Raw genomic sequence first — 23,821 nt, 5'->3', positions numbered from 1 at the left:
ATGGGATCAGACACTCCACAGTGTCCCTCCAAAACCCTTCATTACAACACACAATGCACTCTTGCTACATTTACAAAATAATTTATTTTTTGAACTTTTTCCTCTTCAGAGCCTTCCATTCACCTTCTTGTGTAGCCAGGCTGTTAAAAAGCTGCTTTACCTTGCGCTTCCTTTCCGCATCCCTAAAAAAGAGAGAGAAGCAAATGTCACTCTGCACCAGTTTTCAAGATTGCTGGCCTTCCTTCTGTCTGAACAAAAACAGTTCAGAACCATACACATCTGGCCAGTCACCATGCTTCCTGGTACTGAGAAAAACCGGTGGCCTACGAGTATGGTGTCCACACAGTGGTGTCCTAGTCCCGCAGCGTCCTTGCTCACCGTTCCATGATTTCTGAGAGCTGCATCCTGGCCAGGAACTGATTGTCCTTTCGGATCTCCCGGACGGCGCCTTTAAATTCCTGCTTGTGTTTGTGGATCAGTCTTTTTCTTTCCTGCTCTTCCTTGGTGCTGCCTTGTTTCCGTCCAAACTCAAGCCTAGAGTTAAGAGTCAACGAGGCAGTGGAGGTGAGCCGAGCCTGCCTCAGTACAGCCTTTCCCCATCACACGCTGTGAACAGATGCTCTGCCCACCCCTAGCCCGTCCACAGTCCTGGTGTCGTCAGGGCACCCAGCACTCACACTTTGACGAGCCGGGGAGTGAACAGCTTTAGTGGGACTGGCTTGCTCTTCTCACATATCAGCGGCTGACAGTGCTGCTTTTGGATTTCTATTTCTGACAGTATGCTTCGAGACAGCTCCTGAGGAACATGGTAATAGCATGCTGTGACATCATGAACAAGGTCCCACTTGTCACTGCTCGGTGCAGCTTGGCTGAATCACCATCTTCTACACAGGGAATCACATGCGATAATGATCCCTTAAAAACTGAGGTGGGCAAGCCGGGCAGTGGTGGCGCACGCCTTTAATCCAAGCACTCAGGAGGCAGAGGCAGGTGGATCTCTGAGTTCGAGGCCAGCCTGGTCTACAGAGTGAGCTTCAGAAAAGGCTCTAAAGTTACACAGAGAAGCCCTGTCTCAACAACCCCCCCCCAAAAAAAAACCCCAAAATCTGAGGTGGGCTATTGAACTAGTTCAGCTGATAGGGCCTCTTGCCACCAAGTCGGAGTTCAATCCCTGGAAACTATAAATTCTGAAGGCACTGCCCTCTGACTGCAATGCATGTGCCAATGCATGAGCACACCCCCACCCCCAGGGAGAAAGCTGTAAATGTGAGGGCTTATACCCAGAGATTAGCAGATGGCCTCTCTGTCAGGAGACAGTGGCAGGGCACGACCAGCCCGATTCTGACTAAAATACACAGGACTACCTTCCCAGCCTAGGTGACCTGCAGTGTGTGGAGGCAGCGGCCAGAGCAGCATGAGGGTTTCAGGCAGAACAGGACTTCTCCCAGACAGCTAAGGCACGTCTCTCTCAGGCCCTGGCTTAAAAGAAGCCAGCTCACTGGTGTTGGTCTTGTCCCTTTCCCTCACACAGATGTGTCCTGGACCCCAATTTCCTTGCATTCCTGTACTCACTGCATACTCTTGGCCCATCTGGATGTCACTTGAGAACCCAGTAACTACAAATCTCAGAACCCCAAAAGGCTAGACCAAATCTGTAGGACTAGAGATCCCTTTAAACAGAAAGGACAAGCCACAGTCATGTCCACAGTGATACAGTAACTCAGTATAGTCAAGGGATGGCTTGCTGCAGACTTGGAGAACTTAGCCTTTAGGAAAGCCAGGGCACGTCTGCAAGTGGCACATGTGCCAGTGGCAAGAGAAGAGGGTGTAATGTGTACAGGAATGATCAGACAATGGACAAACAACACACACAACTCTGGGCAGACAACTGAGAACTCCAGGCAGGAAAGAGCAAAGGTGAATGTCACTGCTGAGGAAAACGCCCGTGAGAAGTCAGGAGTGCAGGCGGTGGGCAGCACAAGGCAAGGCCACCCTGGCGTGCGCGGTAGCCTGAGGAAGTGATACCATGGCTTTTGCTTTGAGGAACCTGGGCTGGCATGTGGATGACTAATGACTTGGAGGGGAAGGATGGAGGCAGCGATCAATCAGGAGCCAAGAGGCATAAGACGGTGAGGTAGGACAGGGTGGGGGACAGCCTGAGCAGTGAGTGAAGATCTGCTGACCTCTAGATGTGTGATGGCATCAAAAAAAAGCCTTGTCTAGACACATGGGCATTCCAAGTAAGTACGTCCCTAGAGCTTCTTGTCACTCTACAGGGTGAAGGGGCCACCCTCAGACTGTGGGGTGAGGTGCTTTGGATGGCCTGGAACCGGAATGGGGCTAGGATTCCTCTTAATGTCATTTTATTTTCCATGTGTACTCATGATTTTGCGGATGGCTCCATCAGACACTTGCTTCCCAGTGATGACTTTTAAGCTGTGACTTCAGAGACAAAAGCATAGCACTAAGCTGGTGGCAGCAAACTCACCTGAAGGTCTTGGGGGAGGCCACAGTCCACAAGGTGCTCGGCCAGGGCTCGGTGGGGCCCGATGATGGCATGGAAGGACGGCAATGCATTGTACATGAGCACACAGTGCTTCAGCAGGGCCAGACATGAGGCCAGGCAGGACAGTCTGCAGGGCAAAGGACCATGAAAGGGACCAAGCTCATCATGATGGGTCAACAATGGTGGCAAAGTGAAAACTCTCACCCCAGCCTAGGAAACTAAGAGGCAGAAAGGCCAATGGCTCACTATGGTAGTCAAGACAATACTGTTGGTACTGTCGGCCTGGAGAGGAGGGAGGCACAAGAAATGTAACGATATCTTTAAAAGGGGAGTTAGGTTCAGTTCCCAATCAAGTCACTATACTTTGAAAATAATGCTATGTATAGTAGGCCGTTTACTCCAAGCTGTCCCTGGGGTATCCATACATACCTTCTATGATTGGCTTCAGTTGCTGTCATGGTGCTCAGTCTACTTGCCCAGTGCAAGGAAAGGCTTCCCCTTCGCCACGTGGCCATATCTGCTTTGTCAGAGACCACGAGCAATTCCGAATTCTTCCCAAGTGCTCTAAAAGGGTGCACTAGAGTGGAACCTGAAACCCAAGCATGTCAGGTCAGAAAGGACCCGGATATTACCAGCTTAGAGGGCGTACTTTGTAGTAGCTCGGGCTTTAAAAGGTGTTTCTTCACCAAGAGACAACTCTTTTCTGCCAGGTATTGCTACACACCAGTGAAGCCAATTGAACTGGGCAAATAAGCATAGAAAGGTTACCTGTGGGGGAAGCTCCAGGGGGGATGGGTGAGACAACGTACCCAACTCAACTCGGAAGTCCTGCAAGCAAGACTTCCTATGGCCTTCTCAGGTTACACATTAGCATTTAGGCTGGAGAGATGGCTCAGTGGTTAAGAGCATTGCCTGCTCTTCCAAAGGTCCTGAGTTCAATCCCTGGCAACCACATGGTGGCTCACACATTAGCATTTAGGCCATGGCCCAGAGAGGTGACAGCCTTGTTCTCAGAGGGAGGTCAGGCAAAAACAGCACCCTTACAGATAAAAAAACCAGAAAGCAAAAATTGGATGCCAAAACCAAAACAGAATGAGGCATAGCAGGAATGCTGGGGAGTGGGTAGGGGAGCTCACCAGAGCTGGAGCAAAGTGAGAGGATGGAAAGACGGACATCAGCAAAGACCCAGAAATGCACGTCATCAATGCTAGGGCAGAGGAACACGGTGGGAGAGTTCGGGCACTCTTTACAGGGAACTACTACATGACAGGTCATGCTGGACGGCTTGTTCCCAGCCCAAGCTTGATACCCAGGAGCAGGCAGTGTCTGGAGAGCTCTGTGTAGGAACATCACGTGACCGGAGCCCCAAATGATGGTGGCCATTGGAAGGGTGAACTGAATGACTGACTGGGCCCCACTTCAGACTAGGGCACCTGCCTGCTGGGACACAGTAGCACCACAGCACCCTGTCTCAAGCTGTGTCGTTTCAGCCTTAAGGGGCCACGAGGAATGCACTCGGGGCACCATAGAGGCTCCCTGAAGGAGCTGAAGGGAGAGCAGGAACCAGAGAAAGAAATCACTTAAGATCAACAGAAGTGGAACTCTCCAGTACTCTGGCTCCCGCTAGCTCTCCTTCCTAGAGACTCAGCTTATAGATGATATACTGAGCAGTGCTGGCCATAAATACAGTAAAAAAGAGAGCTGGGTGTGGGGGAGCATGTCTGCTGGCTCAGCTACCTGGGAGGCTGCGGCAGGAATCATTAGACCTAGAGATCTGAGACCAGCCTAGGAAACAGACTGGTTTTGTTTGTTTGTTTTCAACACAGGGCTTCTTTGGGTAGTTCTGGAAGTCTTAGAATTCACTCTAGACCAGGCCTAGAACTGGCCTTGAACTCAAGAGATCTGCCTACCTCTATCTCCTGAGTTCTGGGACTGGGACTAAAGACATGTGCCCCCACATCTGGCTGAGACTGAATATTAAAAATCAAAAGGGGGGGAATCAAAGGGGGGAAGGGGCTCAATCCCTATTACCCCTCTTTCCTAAAGAAGTGAAAAGAAGAAATTAGATTAATTTTGACAATGTATTTAGTTCCAAATACTCAAACCTTGCTGAAATACTTCCCATGGCTTTGGTGTTGCCCTGGAGAGGTGAGTGATCAAGTGTGAAGCTGGTGGGCCCCACGTGTGGGCTGTGCACGCACGGACAGAGAAAGACAGTTGGTGCCTGGACCGAGGACTTCAGAGAGCTTTTTCAATGCTCTCTCAACTTTCCAGAATGAGTATGTTAAAAACAAAAACTCCATAAATCAACTCACCTTGACTCTTAGTGTTTGGAATTGCTATGTAAAGAATCCCAAGAAGAAAATTCAAAAGCTCAGGGATGAACCTCCGAGACAGGGACACATACTCCAGGAATAAGCAGCACACAAACAGGCCTTTTATCACATCTTGTAGAGAGAGGACTGGACACTAGGAAGGAACCCACAGGGACAGTTATACTTTGGAACCATGTTTGGAATACTGCACTGGGCAGACAATAGCACCCCACTGAGCACCACAGGAAGTCCTGTACCCTAATAAAGAGGCTGATTACGAAGGCTACCTGAACATGGGCCATGGTAAGCCATGTGTTAGTGCAGGAAAAGGAACAGCCTGAATAGAGTCCACACGGGATGAACAAGGCCCACCAAAACTTGGCTTGTTTTGGAGTCACACTCCCCATATGATCTTGTGCTGCTGATTCAAACCTTCTATCCCATCCCATCTGGACTAGCTCATGCAGGCAGCTCTGGGCGTGGGACTATGCTGCTGTCTGACATTGGAACTCTTGATCCCCATTGGTTCTCACAGGCCCTTTAAGATGAACAATTTTGTGCCAAATCCTAACAGGTCAAACTTAGGTTTTGTTATTTCAGAATAGGCTGTTTATACTGTTCAAGCTAGTCTTGAACCGCTGGATTCGTGTGACCCTCCTGCCACTTGTAATTGGAACCAGAAGCTGTATCACTGTGGATGTAGAAGTGCACTTCTGTTTAATACAGTCCTGAAATGTGGGATTGACCCCAGCAACCTTGGAAGATGGGACCCACCTTAGTAAGCATCTGGCTCATGCACATCAGGGCAGGGGTCACAACTGGATGCCAGAAATCAGAGGTTGGAAATAAAAGTCCGGTGATTTTCAAATAAATGAGCTGGAAAGGAAGTGTTCCGGTACAGATTAAAGGGAAAGTGATGTTAAAAAAGGTCCCATAGCGGAACTAATCCTGAAAGTCCCGGTGAGGTGCAACAGGCACTGACAAGCTACCAGACCTCACTCTAGGGCAGGGCCTCGCTTACCACCTCCCAGGACACACCAGACTTCTGTGCTTTCCGACACACAGCTGGGCTCACGTGGAATGTCCACAAGGATGGGGCTGTTCTGTGAGCTTGGCAGGGTCTTCAACCCTCACCTCTAACCTGCAGAAGTGGCGCTTCAGGCTACCAAAGCTGGGGCTAGTGCTTGCTGCTGGACACCAAGTGATGTCCTGCATTTGATTGAAAGGAGACAGCCATGTCTCTGCATCCAATACCTGACCTGTAGTTCAACTCTAAGCACATGAGAAAGGAGGAACAACAAAAGGCACCAAGAAAACCTCCAGTGCACAGAGCTCTGACAATCCGATCTGTGCTAACTCACTTCCTTCAGGTCAGGCAGGGACTCTCATTACTCAAGAATGACTAGAATCCTTCCCTAGTTTGGGGCAGGGGAAGGAGAGCATCCTGAAACACATCCTGAAAGATACCTGGTCCAGTTAGGTGTTTAGCCACACTCATGGGTAATCTGGGGTGCAGAGGCCCCCCGGCTGGACATCAGACTACGGGACAGCCAACCTCTCAAAACCATAAACGGCATCCAATGCCAGCCATTCTGTGTGGTGATAAAATAAACTTGATTTCCGGCAGCTGAGAAGAAATGATCTGATGAACCTTGTCTCTGCTTACCACATCCAACCCTGGAAACAATGCTCGGCCTTTGGTCTCAATCATTTCTTCCATCTCATGCATGGCATCTCGAAGAACAAATTTCATGGAGTCACTTGCAGATTCGGGAAACATCTGGCAAAGATTATATAACTGCCTATTAAACAAAACATAATAGAGATGACTTCAGAGAACAAAAGCAAAAAAACCCCAACAGCAAATCTCAAAACTATTTTCCTCTGCAGTCACTTGCTGACTAAGCAAGGAAGAATCAGAAGCCTGCAGATGAATACATAATTCTGTTTTGTGGATACTGGGTACTGAACCCCATTTCATGCATTGCAGGCAGTACTCCACTGCCGAACTGTGAGCCCAGCCTGATTAATCCACTTTTCTTACTACAATGACTGACCTTTCTGGTGGTCCAGGTGATACTTCAAGTAGCATTTTATGATAATATATACCCATTTCCTGAAACCTTGGTCATAGCGTTTAAGCGGAGGCGGCAGGAGCATGTGAAGCGCCCTGGCTGTTTACAGTATCCATGCTGTCAGGAGCATAAGTGTCAGCCACAGCACTTCACAAACACCAGCAGAGCATCTTTCTGTACATGCAGCTGACACAGGCTAGTTAACAGCACAGGAGGAAGTAGCTCGAGAGTGGCCCCTGCAGGTATAGATTCTCACTGATCCCACATCCAGTACACAGCTCCTGACAGAGATCTCTGTTCCTTCTCTTCTTCCAGCCATTGCATAGGGAAGGAGCAGGAAACCAGCATAGGCGTCAGCTTGTGGTAAAGGCCAGAACCCGCTATAGCTACTCCTGTGCAGGGTAAGTGGATGTGCTTCCCCAGCAGGCCCCCTCAGACTCAAGCAAAGCACGTCCTGCGTGATTCCAGGGAGGCAAGGACTGGTGGGGTGGTAAAGGGTCCCTCCAGCATGCTCCCAAATACCTCTGAACCCACCCAGAGCTTGAGGTCCAGTGGCAAATGAACACACAGATGAGTACTAATGCTATAAGCTGAAGGGCTCACGAGCTTTCCTTTGGAGTTAACTAGTTGGTAACTTAAGATTATCTCATCCCTGCAGTGGTAGTAGCATGTGTCAGAGGGGAAGTCATGGCAGTGGGTATGTGCTGTGAGCCTATACACAGCTCTGCGAACAGTCACCTGCCTGCTAAGGGCACACTAACATTTGACTGTCACAATGATGCCAAAATGTTTAGTGTAACACTAGATAGGAGAAAAACTGTTCAATTTAGCCCCATATTCCTCTTAATATAGACATTTTTACTTACACAACCAACTTATCAATGGTCTTGAGGTCTGGTGTACTTTCTGTAGCCAAATCTCCTACGTATTGCAAAAGGAAGCCAAACAATTTCTGCAGGAACATGGATTGGGAGATTACTCAGTACCAAATACCAAATGCTAAGCCACAGCCTACAAGTCCCAGAACATTTGTCACAGCCTACAACTCCTAGAACACCTCATGCTGGCCAGAGCCCATTGGGAGAATAAACAAGGAGCAAGCAAAAATATTGCTAGAAATTGCTGGACACAGATGAGGAAATAAAGCTAAGGGTCAGGCACATTCTTTATGGAATGTCAAAGAGTGCATAATTAATTAAAACCAAACAAGGAGCTAGCTATGGTAGCATATTGCCTATTATCTCAGCACACTGAAGCCAAGACAGACACAAAGTCTGAAGCCATCCTGGGTCACAAAGTACCAGACCCTGTCTCAAAAAACAAAGCAAAGCCGAGTGTGGTGGCTTGCATTTATAATCCCAGCACTTGGGAGGCAGAAGCAGATGGATCTCTGAGAGTTTAAGGCCAGTCTAGTCTACATAATGAGTTTCAGGACATCCAGCAATATATAACGAGACCCTGTCTCAAAAACAAAACAGGACAAGAACAACCACATGAATGAGGAAAGCTGCAGCCTTACACTGTCTAGATAAGGACGTGAGAATCACCCCAGGAACAGGGGCAGTAATAGTAACTCATTTTTCCAGTCTTGGCCACTTGGTGGCTGTGAATCTAAGTTTCCTAACATGTGAAACAAGGGTAACAGGGCTGCTGTGAGGCAGAGAGGTACTTGAGGTCACGGGAGGCTTTCTCCTCCTCTTTAAGTGCTTCCCAGTGTCACCACAGTGATATCAAACAGGAGGCAGGCACTGAGCAGACACCAAGACTCTGTACTGTGTGCCTCCAAGTAAGTTTAACAGCCATAGAAACAGGATCATGCTACTATTCCAACACCCACAAACGTATCCCAGCGTACTTCTAACTTTGCTTTGTTTCCGACTGCAAGACTTGGATGGTTGCATTTCTGAATTCTCTCCACCACTAAAAGCTGTTCTTCCGTTGATCTTCCTGATAATAAAGACCTCAGCTCTTCATAGGATTCAGGAGCTATCAAAAACACAAAACACATTTCACAGTTAACTTTCAACTGAACAACAACCCACAAGTCTACATCCACAGTATAGACATGACTACTTCCACTTAACAAAAATGTTATTTAACCTAAGTTTTATATAAGGTGTTTGTCTAACCTCATCCATATCCACTCTTAGCCAAGGAGTCTGACATGACTTCAATGGCCTATATTTGGCTATCATGTACCCAAGGACAGCCCCAAAGAGAAGATGACCCTGACTTTCATCAAGCAGGAAACAGCCTGAAACCCCACAAACCATGAGGCATCTCTGTGGCAGTGCTGGTTTCAGTATAGACACGCCAGACAGACTCATGAAGAAAATCCATTCCCTGAGACTCATACACCAAGTCCGGTCCATGGAAGCCAGGTTCACTCATGAGTTATCTTTTCTGGAAGTAACCTTCAATCAAAGAACAAGTCAGGGTGGCTTTCTATAACTGGAGAGTTTCTTCTATGAACCAGATCAAACACTGTATTTGGTAGAAGGTGATGGTTGTGGCCAAAGCAGTGCAGGTGTAAAGCCATTGTGCAGATGGTTCAGGAATCCCATCCTGCTGCAGAAAGGTGCCTCTTCATCTGTGTGCTGTCATGGGACCAATGTCAAATTGATGCTAATATGGGGACCCACAGAAACCAAGAATGACAACTCGTCCACACCGTAAAGACATTACACAAGGGAGTGTGACCTTGCACTCACAGTCACATCTCCAGGCAGGGAGACCAACAAGTACATACTGCGGCCCATTATTTGGAAAAGAAAACCCAACAAAGGTGGGGATTGAATCCCAGCCCTACAAACAGAACAGAGAAAACAACCGTGTGCCTACCTGCAAAGACATAGGGCAGCTCAGTCCCAGCAGCACTTTGAGCTTTCTGATCATCACTTGGCAGTTTTTCCCCAGGAGTCGGATGCTGCTCTTTCTTTGGCTTCTCGTTTTCCTCCTCGCTCTCTGTATTGGACTCTAGGTCTGAGTGGCTATCTGAGCCATCGCTTTCCTCTGTGTCGTCCCTGCTTCCATCTTCACCCTCTTCTTCATCACTCTCATCTTCGTCCTCTTTCTGGTTATTCTCTTGGTCACCTGCTTCCTCGCTTTGCTCTTCCTGGACATCTTCAATGTTCATCTTCCCATCCTAGGAAAAGATCATGGCGACAACAGTCAAACCATTCTGCAGTCACACCAAAATACCATGCCTATGTGGCATCGCACTTTCTTATCTCCGTAGGCCCCTTGCTCACTTCTCTGAGGTACCCTAAGCCACAGGAACTGAAGCTCTTCCACAGTGCTTTGGTCTGGGAGCTTGATGCTCAGTGTGGTACTGTGAGAGGCGAGGGGACCACTGAGAGATGTAGCCTGGAGGGAGGTCTTTAAGGCAGGAAGTGCTGCTCTCAGGAGGAATTAGTATTGTTTTTACTCCCAGTTGTTGGAAATTGTTAAGGAACATGCCTGGATCTTTCTCCTTGACTTATTGCATGGCCACACGGCCACTTTCTCTTGCATGCATTTCCATTACTAAGGCCTTTGCCAGGGCTGAGCAAAAGGTGGCAACAAGTCCTTAAACTTCTATTAGAGTACCAGCCTCCCAGAGAACCCTGCAGCTGGGATGCTGGGGAAAGTTTAGCTTCTGCCACAGAGCTCAAGGGAGTGAAATGTTGATGGTATCCAGTTCCTGTGAGAGATGAAGAATAGAGAAGATAACAATAGCCTTGGGGTGGGACCTGCTCACGTAAGTGTTTTTTTGTTTTTTGTTGATTTTTTTGAGGGGGGGGGACTTTTTTAAACACCCAGTTTTACAAGCTAGAGCCTTCTCAAAACAGTAGGCCCATCTACTTCCCTGCCCTAAGCCCTAGCTAATACAGTATTAAAACACTCATACTTTATAAATGTTATGAATTAAAATCTACACCACTACCGAAGATATAATAGTGGCAGAGTGCATGCCTAACATATATAAGGCCTTCTAATAGATACCCTCAGCACCACACAGTCAATAAATGGCACCTAGGAACTAATTATTTCACTCATGGTGGCACATTCCTCTAGTCCCAGTATCTGGAAGGCAGAATTGTGAGTTCCAGCCTAGTTTGGGCTATAAGCCAAGCTCACACCTCAAAAACAAACAAACAAATAAACAAATATCTAGTTAAAATCCAATAACAATAGTTATTATTACGCAGAACTTGACCATGGGTTAGCTCTGTCAATAGTATACTGAATTAAAAAAGATCATCAGTTTAAATACATTAAAAATGCTAAGTGTGCAAGTCTAGCCTGTGTGGTTGTGTCCCAGTTCCCTCTCCGGACAGAAGAACAACACCATTGTTGCCGTCTTCTCTATATAGTTTGGCACTTGCCATGGCATAAATATACTAAGAAAATGTGATAGAAATTGTTTAAAAAGTTTTCAATTTTCCAGCTCTAATGGATCCCTTGAATAGACCATGTGCGTTTTTAAATTTAAAAAGGTGGGGGGCACAGAACTTACTTTGTAAGAAAGCAAACGTCTATCATCTTTATCCAGTATAAAGCCGTCATTCAAATCATCTGCGGACATATGTTTTGGTTTCTTTTTATTTTCATCTTCATCTTTTCCAAGCATTCTTCGAAGTCTTTCAGCCTGAGGCAGTAATATAAAAGAGAAATCATACTCTTTGCTGTATACATAGATTCATCAAATAGATACATAGATTCATCAGATCTAACTAGAAACACTCAGGGTACAGAAGAGGCCGCTGACACAGCGTGTTAAAACAGCCAGCTGAAGAGTATTTTTCTATTCATTTGTTTAAACACAATAAAGCTAAAACACCGATGCCCAGGTAACAGTTTAGAAGGCAAAGCACTCACTCACCTGCCAGCAGTTGTTTGTGGGAGAGGTGTTGCCAAGGAAGACCTTGTACACTGTTTGTATTTTATTTCATATTGTTACTTTTATAAATAAAGACATTTATGTCTGTACTAATGTAAAATTAAACACAGCACATTTCTGCCCATTTTCAAGATAAAGCGGAAAAACTTATGAAAAAGAGTCAGCACTCAGGCCTTACACGAGGGAGCTGAGTCTCTGGGGTGTCCCCTCAGTTACAAGTCACCCGTACCTCCAATTTCCTGAGCCGCTCTTGCTCTTCCTTTGCCAATTCCTCCTCCGTTTTCATCCTGTTAGAGGGCTGCGCCTTCATTTCAAAGCCAAGCTCACGAACCATCAGGTCATATGCATCTGGCTAAGGTAAAATAAGAATTTTTCAGGATTTTTTACAAAAAGTAAAGAATATTCCATTAATGACTAGACAGCATCATATAAGGAAGGGGACAAACCATGCCTAAGTCTTGTCTTCTCCACAGAAACTGCTCCGGGGGCTGGAGAGATGGCTGAGTAATTAAGAACACTTGCTTCTTGCAGAGAACAAGAGTTAGGTCTTTGGCATCCATATTCCATAGCTCCAGCAGATGCCACCCACTGCTGGCCTCCACAAGCACCCACAAGCACCCACAAGCACGTACACATTATCCCCCTCTCCAATAAATACACAAAAGCAGGCTGTTCTAATTGGCCCTAAATACTGAGAAAGGTAGACATGTGGGTTACATGGATATTTTAATCCCAGCACTCAGGAGGCAAAAAATTATTCTCAAAACATATCAGCTGCTGGGTATAATGGTCACTTGAGAGGAAGTGGCAGCTGAATCAGGACAAAGTCACTCTTGGAGAGTTCAAAGCCAGGTCTATCCTACATGAAAACTTATCAAAAAATACAAAATAAAGAGATAAATAAAAGAATTAACCCCAAAACAGACCCACTCCACCCAAACTTATCTATCTTTAACAAAAATAAACACCACTCAGCTGAGTATTAAACCCGTAACACGGGAAATTATATCAGTAGCAACAAGTATAAGGCTGGCTCAGAAAGATACATACATGCCATGCTGCAATATAATCTGGTGAAGTCCTATTTCTTTGGTAGAATCTCACTACTAAACAAATGGACCATTTTTCAACAGTTTAGGGGAAATGTAAAAAGCAACACTGTCAAGAGGAAAAGAAATGAAGCAAATGCGTATTAAACATATTACACATGAATATAAGGATGTGCAGCACAAGTACCACCTTCCCACGGTTCTACCCTAAGGTACTTCTCACCCAAGAAACCTATAGCTGGCTCAACATAGAGAAAGAGGTAACTCTGGGTCACTTCTACCCTATATAACTAATGCAATGAACTAACTGAAAGCTGGGCACAGTGCCACATGCTTTATTCCCAACAGGAGGAAGAGTCAGGCAGATCTCTATGAAATTGAGGCAAGCCTGTCTGCAGAGAGACTCTGTCTAGGCCAGCCAGGCTGCATGGAGAAAGTCTGTCTCAAAAACACAAAACAAAACAAAAAGAAACTTTTGACTAAAAACAAGGCCAACAAAATGGCTCAGTAGACCCAGGTTTGCACACATATTAAAACCTGCCCTAACAGGAAAGAGCCAGAGATGCTGAAACATCAAGTCAACAGACTAAGTTCAGTGTTGCTTCTTGTGAAGGGTGCTGCCCACCTGGGGTTTTTCCTTTTTCTCTTTGTTTTCTGACTTCTGAGGTTTACGTGACAGGAGAGTCTGGATTTCTTTCCAGTCTTGGTCTAGCTTCTCTGTGAGCTCGAGGGCATCTTCTCGTTGAGCCTGTCTTTCCCTCTGGGGGCGGGGGGAGAACAGCAAACACATATCATACACCATTCTTATTAGACTTCCACGAGTGGCCTGGTATCAAGGCTAAGAACACACAATGACCTACTTAATACCAAATGCATCAACATGGAATAAGGTATCAAAAGCCTGTATCTTAAATGTAAATCTCTAAGGTCAAAGAGAAGTAACTTCCTGTAACTATGTATTCAGATGCTCTGAGCAGTACACTGCAAGTTTAATAATCAATACTGTTTTGTAAATACTAAAGCCAACAAATATCATCAGAAGTATATCCTTAATAAGATCTAGAATATTCCTTTTCAAAATGAGTGGTCCTATATTAAATTCAGATAAAAATTAAATATAACTGATAAATGTACATGGGAAGAAAACCTGACGTATTTTGGAGCTGTCCACATTAAGAACATTAGCCTGCCCACCTTCTCTTGCTTTGACTTCGCAATGAGCTCTTCAATCAGTTCTTTCCGTGACTTTGGCTTATCTCCATCTTCACCCTCCTTCTGAGATGCATTCCCACCACCAAAGTGGGAAGCAGTAAGCTCAGCTGGAAACAAATAGCAGAAGATATTAGAAAGCTCAGGTTCTAACTTTAACAATTTTGGGGTAGAACTGTCAATATTTCTTCAGAGGTACTTTTAAACACCATGATTTTTAGATGTGATGTGTGTGGGCACTGTGTGCCCAGGCAATCGTGGCGACTTCAGAGGACAGTGTCAGCTCTCTCATTCTACCTTCATGTGGGTCTTGAGGATCAAACTCAGGTTCGCAGGCTTGTGTTGTTGGCCCTCGCCTAGAATAACTTTGAAATTCTCACAAATGGCATAAAGTCACGGGCACAATGACACTTAAGGAAATGCTGCTTCAAGGACACTGAGACTTATCAGATTACCAACTAGCCACAATCCAAGGAAACAATATGCAGCCTTTATTGTTTATCTGTTTTCATGAACACTAACATATTCAGAAAAACAGACGGGAATCAGATTCTTGGAGGGAGAAGAGTCCAGGAGCAACACATGGCAGGCATCCCTGCCTCCTCCTACACAAAGGCTCCGAGCCAACACTGAGAGCAAGAACCATTAAGGCTCCTCATCTCCAGTTTATTCTATCTGTCACAAAAGATAAACACTGCAGGAGCCATCAAATGTGGAACAGAAAGAATTTAAAAAACAAAACAACAAAACCAAAACCAGTTTCTCAGATGTAAACTGACTCGCCTAGAACAGAAAATGAATATTTAGAATCTTTTTCCAGCTTAGGTCTTATTCAGCAGCCCCCTAGAATGCCAAGCCTTTATCCAGACCTACAGGCTTTTGGTCCATGTTCCCGTCATGCCCTGGACCCTGAGCCAATCATACTTCCTGTGTGAGCTGCCATTTAGCTAAACCGAATTCTACACTTGCTCCCTGCTGACATGGTTACTGGCAATAGCGCAGTAGTGAAAAGAAAACCTCATTTCAAAAACAAGCTCTCAAAGCACGGTCAAGTACCTCTGGGTACTGAGAAGAATGTCCACTACTTACTCAGAACTGCTCAGAACAACTCCCACCCCATCCCTCGATCACTCCATCCTATACCCTCTTAGCTACTCGAGGGTGGCACAAGCGAGTCTACCCACCCCCTCACTTCCCCATCAGTTTTTCTTAAACAGATCATCATCCTCTTACTGCTTCCATGACAAAACAAACACAACTTCATCCCACTCTTTCTACTTTCTGGTCTTCCAGTAAAGCCTCCTGAGTTGGCTCTGCTTCATCTTCAGGCTCCCTGTCTTCAGGCATTGCTCTAGCTCCCCTGTGGAGTCTTACTGACTCACAGGCCAGCTCTTACTCTCCTTCACATCAGTAGTGCATGTACACCACTCTCTCCAGAAAGTACTCTATTTAGCTTCCAGACCCCATGCCCAGTGCATTCTGACTTTGCCCCTTCTCCAACGATTCACGTTTCAGCTCTTTTTATTTGTTTTTAGTGTGTATGTGTGTACGAGTGGGAGAGGACACTGGGAGTGCTGCTCGAGTGTGCTCCTCCTATTCCCACAGGACAGATCTGGGAGTGCTGCTCTACTGTGCTCCTCCTATTCCCACAGGACAGATCTGGGAGGGCTGCTCGAGTGTGCTCCTCCTATTCCCACAGGACAGATCTGGGAGTGCTGCTCTACTGTGCTCCTCCTATTCCCACAGGACAGATCTGGGAGTGCTGCTCGAGTGTGCTCCTCCTATTCCCACAGGACAGATCTGGGAGTGCTGCTCTACTGTGCTCCTCCTATTCCCACAGGACAGATCTGGGAGTGCTGCTCTACTGTGCTCCTCCTATTCCCACAGGACAGATCTGGGAGTGCTGCTCTACTGTGCTCCTCCTATTCCCACAGAACAGATCTGGGAGTGCTGCTCGAGTGTGCTCCTCCTATTCCCACAGGACAGATCTGGGAGTGCTGCTCGAGTGTGCTCCTCCTATTCCCACAGGACAGATCTGGGAGTCCTGCTCTAGTGTGCTCCTCCTATTCCCACAGGACAGATCTGGGAGTGCTGCTCTACTGTGCTCCTCCTATTCCCACAGGACAGATCTGGGAGTCCTGCTCTAGTGTGCTCCTCCTATTCCCACAGGACAGATCTGGGAGTCCTGCTCCACTGTGCTCCTCCTATTCCCACAGGACAGATCTGGGAGTCCTGCTCCACTGTGCTCCTCCTATTCCCACAGGACAGATCTGGGAGTCCTGCTCCACTGTGCTCCTCCTATTCCCACAGGACAGATCTGGGAGTGCTGCTCTACTGTGCTCCTCCTATTCCCACAGGACAGATGTGGGAGTGCTGCTCTACTGTGCTCCTCCTATTCCCACAGGACAGATCCTTTCACTGAACCTAGCCAGCCACCTACCAGCCCCAGGGGTCTTCCTATCTTTCTGACTCCATAGTGCCAGGTTTAGAATTTTGTTTTGTTTTGTTTTTTAAGACAGGGTTTCTCTGTGCAGCCGTGGCTGTCCTGGAACTCCACTCCGTAGACCAGGATGTCCTCTTAACTTACAGAGATCTGCCTGCCTCTGCCTCCCCAGTGCTGGGATTAAAGGCATGCGCCACCATTGCCTAGCCAGATTTATTTTTTTAAAATAATGTTTCTTAAAATTTTTATTATTGAGTCAGGCAATGGTGGTGCATGCCTTTAATCCCAGTACTGGGGAGGCAGAGGCAGGTGGATCTCTTGAGTTTGAGGCCAGCCTGGTCTACAGAGTGAAGTTCCAGAACAGCCAGGGCTGCACAGCGAAACTCTGCCTCGAAAAACAAAAATCAAACAAGATAATCATAATAATTTTATTATCATTACTGTGCGTGTGTTTGAGTGTGTATGATTAGAGTGGGAAACGGAACTATTTGAGCCACACACGTGTGGAGGTCAGAGTAGACCTTTGTGGAGTTAGTTCTTTCTACTTTTACTTAGGTCTTGATCTCAGATTGTCAGGCTTGAGGGGCAAGAATATTTTACTCACTGAGTCATCCTGCTGGCTTCACACCTGGCCTTTCTTTTTGTGGGTGCTAAGGAGCCTCGTGCTTGCACTGTTACCCACAAAGTTGTCTCCCCAACCCATGCCATCTCTTTTCTATGTGTCCTTGCTCCTTTGGTGACCTTGTTGACTTCTGGTTCCTATCTCTCCAGCTGCCCGTGGGTGTTTCATTGTTGAGTTCCCCAAATCTGTCTCACAGCTCTCCCCATCTCAGTGAATGGACAATTCAGTTTCCTCAGAGGATTAGGCCAAGACCTTTATAGTCACCTCTGATTTGCCTTTATCCCTCATTCACTAGTAAATCCTGTCAGGATGTCCTATCGGACAATGGAATGCTGTGACATAAAAGTCTCAGTGGTTATCTTTGCCAAAACCAACTTCCCTGGAGCCCATAAAGGCATTGACCACATACCATCCTAAAGTTCTGAAACAAACAAAACAAAGAACAAAAGCAAAAACCCTGTGGGGTTTATCAAGAGGTTAAAATACCATTTTCTGGAGAAAGTCCAATACTGAATACATTGTCCCTTGCTCCAAACTATGAGGTTTCTGTGTGGCACCTCCACTCACCAGACAGTGTTCCTCGTTCTTCAGTGTCACTGTCACTATCCACGATGTCATTATGCTTTTCGATGTCAGCCAAAGACTGGCCATAATGAGTCAATTCTTCATCTTCATTCAGATTGTAGATATTTTTTTTCTCATGATGTCGCTTGGCAAAAAGAGGTTATAATCAGTTACCTAAAATTATTACATTTATTTCCTAGAAAATTAGTTATTTTCCTCTATATGTGAAATATGACAGCACAAATGAGTCTGAAGATTATTCGGAATCATCTACAAGATGACTGAAATATAAGCAGAACTTGTAGAGAAAACTCTTAGTAAGTCAATGGACTGGGCCAAGCTACTGCTAAGTCACTCCCATCAGCAATGGTCCTCCACTCACTTGTTCGCCATCCAACAAAGCTGAAGGCAGGACCTGGCTAACAACTCCAGCCCCTGTTACTGCTCACCCTGGTTAAGATATTCATCTACTCATTAGCTAGTATCTTTAAAAGTGCCTTCCTCTCTGTCTACCAGAGACATCCCCTGTGTGTGGCAGGCAAACAACTCAGAGGTGTAAATGAAGAAGAAGAAATGTTGTGGGATATTTGTTGTGTGAAGACACATTACAAATGTCCATTAACTAGGCAGGAGGTATAGAAGGGACTTCTGGGCAGAGAGAGAGGAAGTAGATGAATCTAGGCACACACCATGACAGTATGACATGGAGGGAGTCAAATTACAGAATGAAAGCTAAAAAAAACACAAGGCAAAATGTAGATTAATATAAATGGGTTAATTTAAGTTATAAGAGCTAGTGGGACAAGCCTAAGCTAAGACCGAGCTTTTATAACTAATAAGAAGCCTCTTGGGGCTAGAGAGATGGCTCAGAGGTTAAGAGCATTGCCTGCTCTTCCAAAGGTCCTGAGTTCAATTCCCAGCAACCACATGGTGACTCACAACTATCTGTAATGGGGTCTGGTGCCCTCTTCTGGCCTGCAGGCATACACACAGACAGAATATTGTATACATAATAAATAAATTTATTTATTTATTTATTTATTTAAAAAGAAGCCTCTGTATTATTATTTGTGACCTGGTGGCTGACAACAAAGCTTGCTATAGTAAAAAACCCTTTTCCTTGGCTTGCCTTGTGTAAAAATTTAGAGCAAAGACACCCCACCCCCATTTTTCCATACCTGTTGCTCCAGGGCAAACCTCTTCATCATCTTTTCCTCTGGACTTATGTTGCTATTATACTCCCCAAAGCGTTTATCTGTAAACACATTGGACTTGTTCCTTTCTTTGTACTCCTTTAGTAAAGTCTGTGTTCGCTGAAAAACAGATCATACACAAATAATTCTCACACAAAGCTCCTATAACATTCACTGAAGAGGCTACAAGAAGGGGCTGTGAAGTTGAGAGCTATACAGTATGATATCGAAGTTGTTAACGTGTTTTCATCAATGACAGGCCTTCTCTAGTGGGGATAGAATTTTGAGAAGAGAAATTTTGAGAAAAGTATAAGTCAGCTTGCACTAGATGGTGATGAGATAACCATTCTCCTCTTTGGAATCTCCTTGTCAGTGCTGAAAGTTGTAGAAGCTGTGTTACAATCTGGGAATATTTACCGCAGGCATGATTCACGTGGAAAAGTATGCAGATCTCTTCCACAGAGAGGAGGAAGCTTACTTCCCACTGAACATATCCCAGAAAATGTATAGTTATGCTTTCATGTGTGGAACTATATTATAAGTGAGTTTATCAAGTGGCAGCACAGTTCACTCTACCCCTTAAAATATCGTTTAGCCTGATATTCTATGCACAGAACAACTAATAGCAAGTAGCCGAAATCTGGGTATCCTTCGAATAGGATAAACACATTCAGTATTATTCAGTCTTGAGGTTGAATGCCCTAAAGCAAGACAAGGATGGATGGAAGCAAGGAATGGCAATGGCCTCAAGAGACATGAGATGCTATAATAGCAACTTTCATTCAGTGAAGAGATTCCTTTTTTAAAACAAGCAAGCAAGCAAACAAACAAACAAACCTAGCCTCAATAGCCCTTGCTGGCCTGGCATTCCCTCTGTGGTCAAGGATGGTCTCAAACTTCTGATTCTCCTGCTCCTTTTCTGGAGTGCTAGGATTTCAGCATGTACCACTATACCAAGCTTTTTGCAGAAAATTTTACATTTGCTAGTAGCTTGTCATTTGAGAGCATTTATACACCAACCAATGCCGAAAGCAGTATCATCAAATAACAAAAGGCCAATTCAGTGGTTTCATAAATCCACAATTAATGAGGTATCTTTTAGACACTCGAAACTTCTAATTTAGATTAATTTCTAAACAGATCTGAGTGCTTTTGCGTACTTTTCAGGGCTATCTACGTACACTGACCATGCCACACCAAGACCCAAGGGATATGGAGAAATTAGCAAAGATGGAGGAGCAATGTCTCATCCAGACACAGCCATTAACTGCAGGGGCTGGGCTCCAGTTGGTATGAGATCTTGCACCCCTGTCTTCTCACAAAAGCTGGGTAGGTTCAAAGTATGATCACAAAATCCCACCAACTTGGCAAACTCTCCATCTCTCCATCCCGAGTAGCTATATTAGTAAGAGGAAGTAGGCACTTTCTTCAGACAATCGCTGGGAGGATTGTATGCTTGAGCAAGAGATCATTTTGGACAGACAAGCAGAGTAATTGCTTCAGTATGTGATGCTGGGAGAGCAGCGTGGACATGGATCTTAACCCTAACTTGTTTGACTGTTCTTTGTCTCAACCTCTTCAGGTATAAAATGGTGGTAGTGGCTGGGTGGTGGTGGCGCATGCCTTTAATCCCAGCACTTGGGAGGCAGAGGCAGGCAGATCTCTGTGAGTTCAAGGCCAGCCTGGCTACAAGAGCTCGTTCCAGGATAGGCTCCAAAGCTACAGAGAAAGCCTGTCTCAAAAAAACAAACAACAACAAAAACAAAACAAAACAAAACAAAAAAAACAAAAAAGGGGGGGGAGTGGTATTTCATAAAGCTGGCTATGAGGACTAAATTTATGCTTCGTTTTTTTCCCTTTTTTTTTTTTGTTGGCTTTTTGAGACAGGGATTCTCTGTAAAACAGTCCTGGAACTCTGTAGACCAGGCTAGCCTCAAACTCACAGAGATCCACCTGTCTCTGCCTCCTGAGTGCTGGGATTAAAGGCGTGTGCCACCACTGCCCGGTTAAACTTACGTTTCTTAATACAATACCTGATCTACTGTATGGGATCTGTAACTTTATTAATAGCTTTGCCTTTCTAAGTAAGTTTGGAAACTGAGGCATAACTGGAAGGTAATGGTATTGAGACTCTCCTTGTACTCCTACAGTGAAGTGCTACTTTCAAAGCACTGTGGTTAATCAGAGGAAAGGAAGCAACCACGGTAGCCATTTATATTCAAAGGAGTAGCACTCAGAAAATACTCTGGCCTGTAGCATGGGCCCCGTGTGCATACATCAAGCTTAGAGTCAACTGTGAGATCTACTGTTGTTCCAGATGGCTCTGAACCCTTTGACTCTGTGCCTTACCCTTTCCTATTCCAGTGCAATGGGCCTCCAACTTACCTCTTCAGTCTGGTCCATTCACCCTACGGGGTTTGAATATGACTTTATGAACAATTTTCTCATGTTCTACATTATTTCCTCCTGACTGCGACCTCTGAAAGTTTCCAGCTTCTACTTCTGATTTCTTCCACTACTTGAATTTCTGCTGTGGGCCAAGTGATTGGAAATTCAAAAAGAAACTGTGGTCATATTCATATTAGAGGAATGCACACATTTTCCTATTTGGTTTGTAGAATGTGAAAAATAATACTTGAACTGGTACTTTCGAACTTCTGGGAGTTAAGGCAAGTCTTTTTTGAGAAATTGGTTTTTGACAAAACCAAGACAACAAGCCAAGTAGTGTTTAGAGATGGCTCACTATCCACTAAGTGTGCTATTTTAATTAGTGCTCACAAGTGGCAGGGTATGTTCCATTATGGCATGAAGCCCAAGCCTTTACTGGGAAAGGCAGATGTGGCTCTTTAGAGGCTACATTTGTCCCCTCTGTCTATAACGTACCGTGTGAATTACCAGATCAGTCATTTGTGTTTCCTACAATGCATACAGGACAGCATGAGCTCCTTGCAATACAGATATTTTGCCCAATTAAAAAAATATTTCATTCTGTGTAAAGAGCGCATGTGAAATGCGTCCTTTACAACAAAGTACAGATTAGGAGCCGTGAAGGGCAAAGGCCAAGTCTGACTTATCTCCCCTACAAATATTACCAATAATTCTAACCCATTAATTTTTCTTAAAGTAACCATAAATTGTTTTTGGTTTTAAGTTTATTTATTTATTGAGACTCAACTGGAAGTTTTGGGTCTCACCATGTGGCCCTTGCTGGTCTGGAACTCACTACAGAGATGTAGATCAGGTTGGCCTTGAACTCAAGAGATCCAGCTGCCTCTGCTTCCCCAGAGTTTAAAAGCATGCCCCACAAACAGGCAGCCACAAATTCCTTTTTATTTAACTATTGATTAATTGATTGACTGTTTTTTCTCTGTAGTCTGTTCTGGTACTGGCTCTGCAGCCCAGGCTGGTCTCAAACTCACAAGGATCTGCTTGCCTCTGCCTCCCTAAGATTAAAGGAATAAGCCACCACTGCCCAACTACAAATTCCTTTTTAAAAGCCCAAGGGACACCAACAGTTACATACAGAACGCCAATCCAGAACTGAATCCGGAAGGAAGGTACAAAATACGCCTGAGATAGGGCCATAAGAACAAGGGTGGAAGTTATGAGGTTATCCATAAAAGGTACCATTTTTAAAGTTACTTCCCAAGGGACAAGCTGATGTAATTCAGAGGAAGGACATTTTTCAAACATTCAAAGAACATAGGTTGCATACTGGCATGAATAAAGGCTAAAGCACAGGTCAGCTCTGAGCTCAGTGATTAACTATGCCTAAGCCTTAGGTCCTGAGGCGTCAAGGAGGAGTCAAAAAGAACCTGGAAAATCCCAAAGAAGAGTTTTCAAAGGGCATTCGAACCCAAAGAAAGCAGAGGCAATGCTATGCAAGTCATGGTCTCCGTGCTACTTTAAGGCCAACTTGACACAAAGTATAATCTCTAAAAAAAGGAAACTTCAATTGAGAAAATGCTTCCATAAGATCTGGCCGCAAGCAAGCCTAAAGAGCATTTTCTTAACTAACGTTTGCCAGGAGAGAGCCCAGCCCATTGTGGGTGGGGCCACGCTTGGGCTGGTGGTCCTGGGTTCTATAAGCAGGCAGAGCAAGTCATGGAGAATAAGCCAGTAAGCAGCACCCCTCCATGGCTTCTACATCAGTGCTTGCCTCCAAGTTCCTGCCCTGTTTGAGTTCCTGCCTTGAATTCCCTCAATGATGGACTACGGTACAGAGCTGTAAATCAAATAAATCCCCCTTTCCCCAATTTGGTCATGGTGCTTCATCATAGCAATAGTAACCCTTACTAAGGCAGTCTCCAAGAAGTACCTAACTAGCCACTGGGGAAACCAGATCCTTGCAGCGTCCACTTACCTTCCGAATGGCTCGGGCGCGGGATACTCCGGGTAGCCCCACATCGTGGCGCGTCTTCCTGCCGAGGATCTGGAACTTCTGCCTGTTGACTTTCACTTCAAACGGGTTTGGGTTAGTCTTCGCCGGTCCTCCGAACGCCCCTGCGGACGCTTTATGAACCTGCCTCCGCGCCCCAGCCCGCTTCGCCTTCCCCATGACATTCACTCTGCCCCACTTAGGAAAACAGTGTCCACGGATCCTTCAAACCGCAACAGGTTGCCTCCAGAAACGTGCGCTGAGGCTGCAAAACCACGCCCAGCCTCGTCTCACAATAACTGCGTCAGCTCCCCGTACCTCGCGAGAAGTACACAAGTCTAGTAAGACATCGTACAGTGCCTTTATTGGATTAAAGACTACAACTCCCAGGAGGCAGCACTCCCGGACTTCCCGGCGCTGGGCCTTATGGGATCTGTAGTGCTCCCGTGAGCAGCTACAGTCTCCTCAGGCGCCACCCCGAGGGGAGCTCTCGGGCTCCCTCTGGAAGCCGTTACCCGGGGCCGTGCTGCCGTGCGAGTTATCTGGCGGCCGCGGCGGCGGCGGCTGCTGTAGCCGTCGCCGCCG

General features: G+C 45.7%; 1 protein-coding gene across 1 annotated transcript; it reads right to left on the bottom strand.

Annotated features, from left to right (window-relative positions):
* Window positions 1–65: 65 nt before the first annotated feature.
* On the bottom strand, window positions 66–23,705 carry Nop14 (NOP14 nucleolar protein). Its single transcript, XM_075943834.1, has 18 exons — window positions 23,222–23,705; window positions 18,844–18,978; window positions 17,669–17,810; window positions 14,022–14,146; window positions 13,453–13,587; window positions 12,008–12,130; window positions 11,395–11,526; window positions 9,738–10,041; window positions 8,752–8,882; window positions 7,763–7,848; window positions 6,488–6,623; window positions 5,596–5,697; window positions 4,822–4,975; window positions 2,936–3,095; window positions 2,489–2,633; window positions 678–796; window positions 379–534; window positions 66–182 (listed from the first exon to the last, which is right to left on the bottom strand). Exons 1-18 carry the CDS (start codon window positions 23,414–23,416, stop codon window positions 83–85), a joined length of 2,580 nt encoding a protein of 859 aa, XP_075799949.1. The 5' UTR covers window positions 23,417–23,705; the 3' UTR covers window positions 66–82.
* Between the last annotated feature and the right edge of the window lie 116 nt (window positions 23,706–23,821).

The sequence above is a fragment of the Microtus pennsylvanicus genome, chromosome 12 (genome assembly GCF_037038515.1).
Source record: "Microtus pennsylvanicus isolate mMicPen1 chromosome 12, mMicPen1.hap1, whole genome shotgun sequence".
In the NCBI taxonomy this organism is placed as follows: Eukaryota; Metazoa; Chordata; class Mammalia; order Rodentia; family Cricetidae; genus Microtus; species Microtus pennsylvanicus.
Note: the sequence above shows the minus strand (reverse complement) of the source record. Positions and strands in the feature narration are given on the sequence as shown.

Excerpts from the sequence above, each read along its gene's own strand:
- Nop14 (XM_075943834.1), bottom strand. The coding sequence starts at position 23,416 with ATGGGGAAGGCGAAGCGGGCTGGGGCGCGGAGGCAGGTTCATAAAGCG. Across the intron at positions 10,042-11,394 it reads GACGTTTGCTTTCTTACAAA|GATGGGAAGATGAACATTGA; the intron begins GTAAGTTCTGTG and ends ATCTTTTCCTAG. Across the intron at positions 2,634-2,935 it reads ACTGAAGCCAATCATAGAAG|ACTGTCCTGCCTGGCCTCAT; the intron begins GTATGTATGGAT and ends TTTGCCCTGCAG.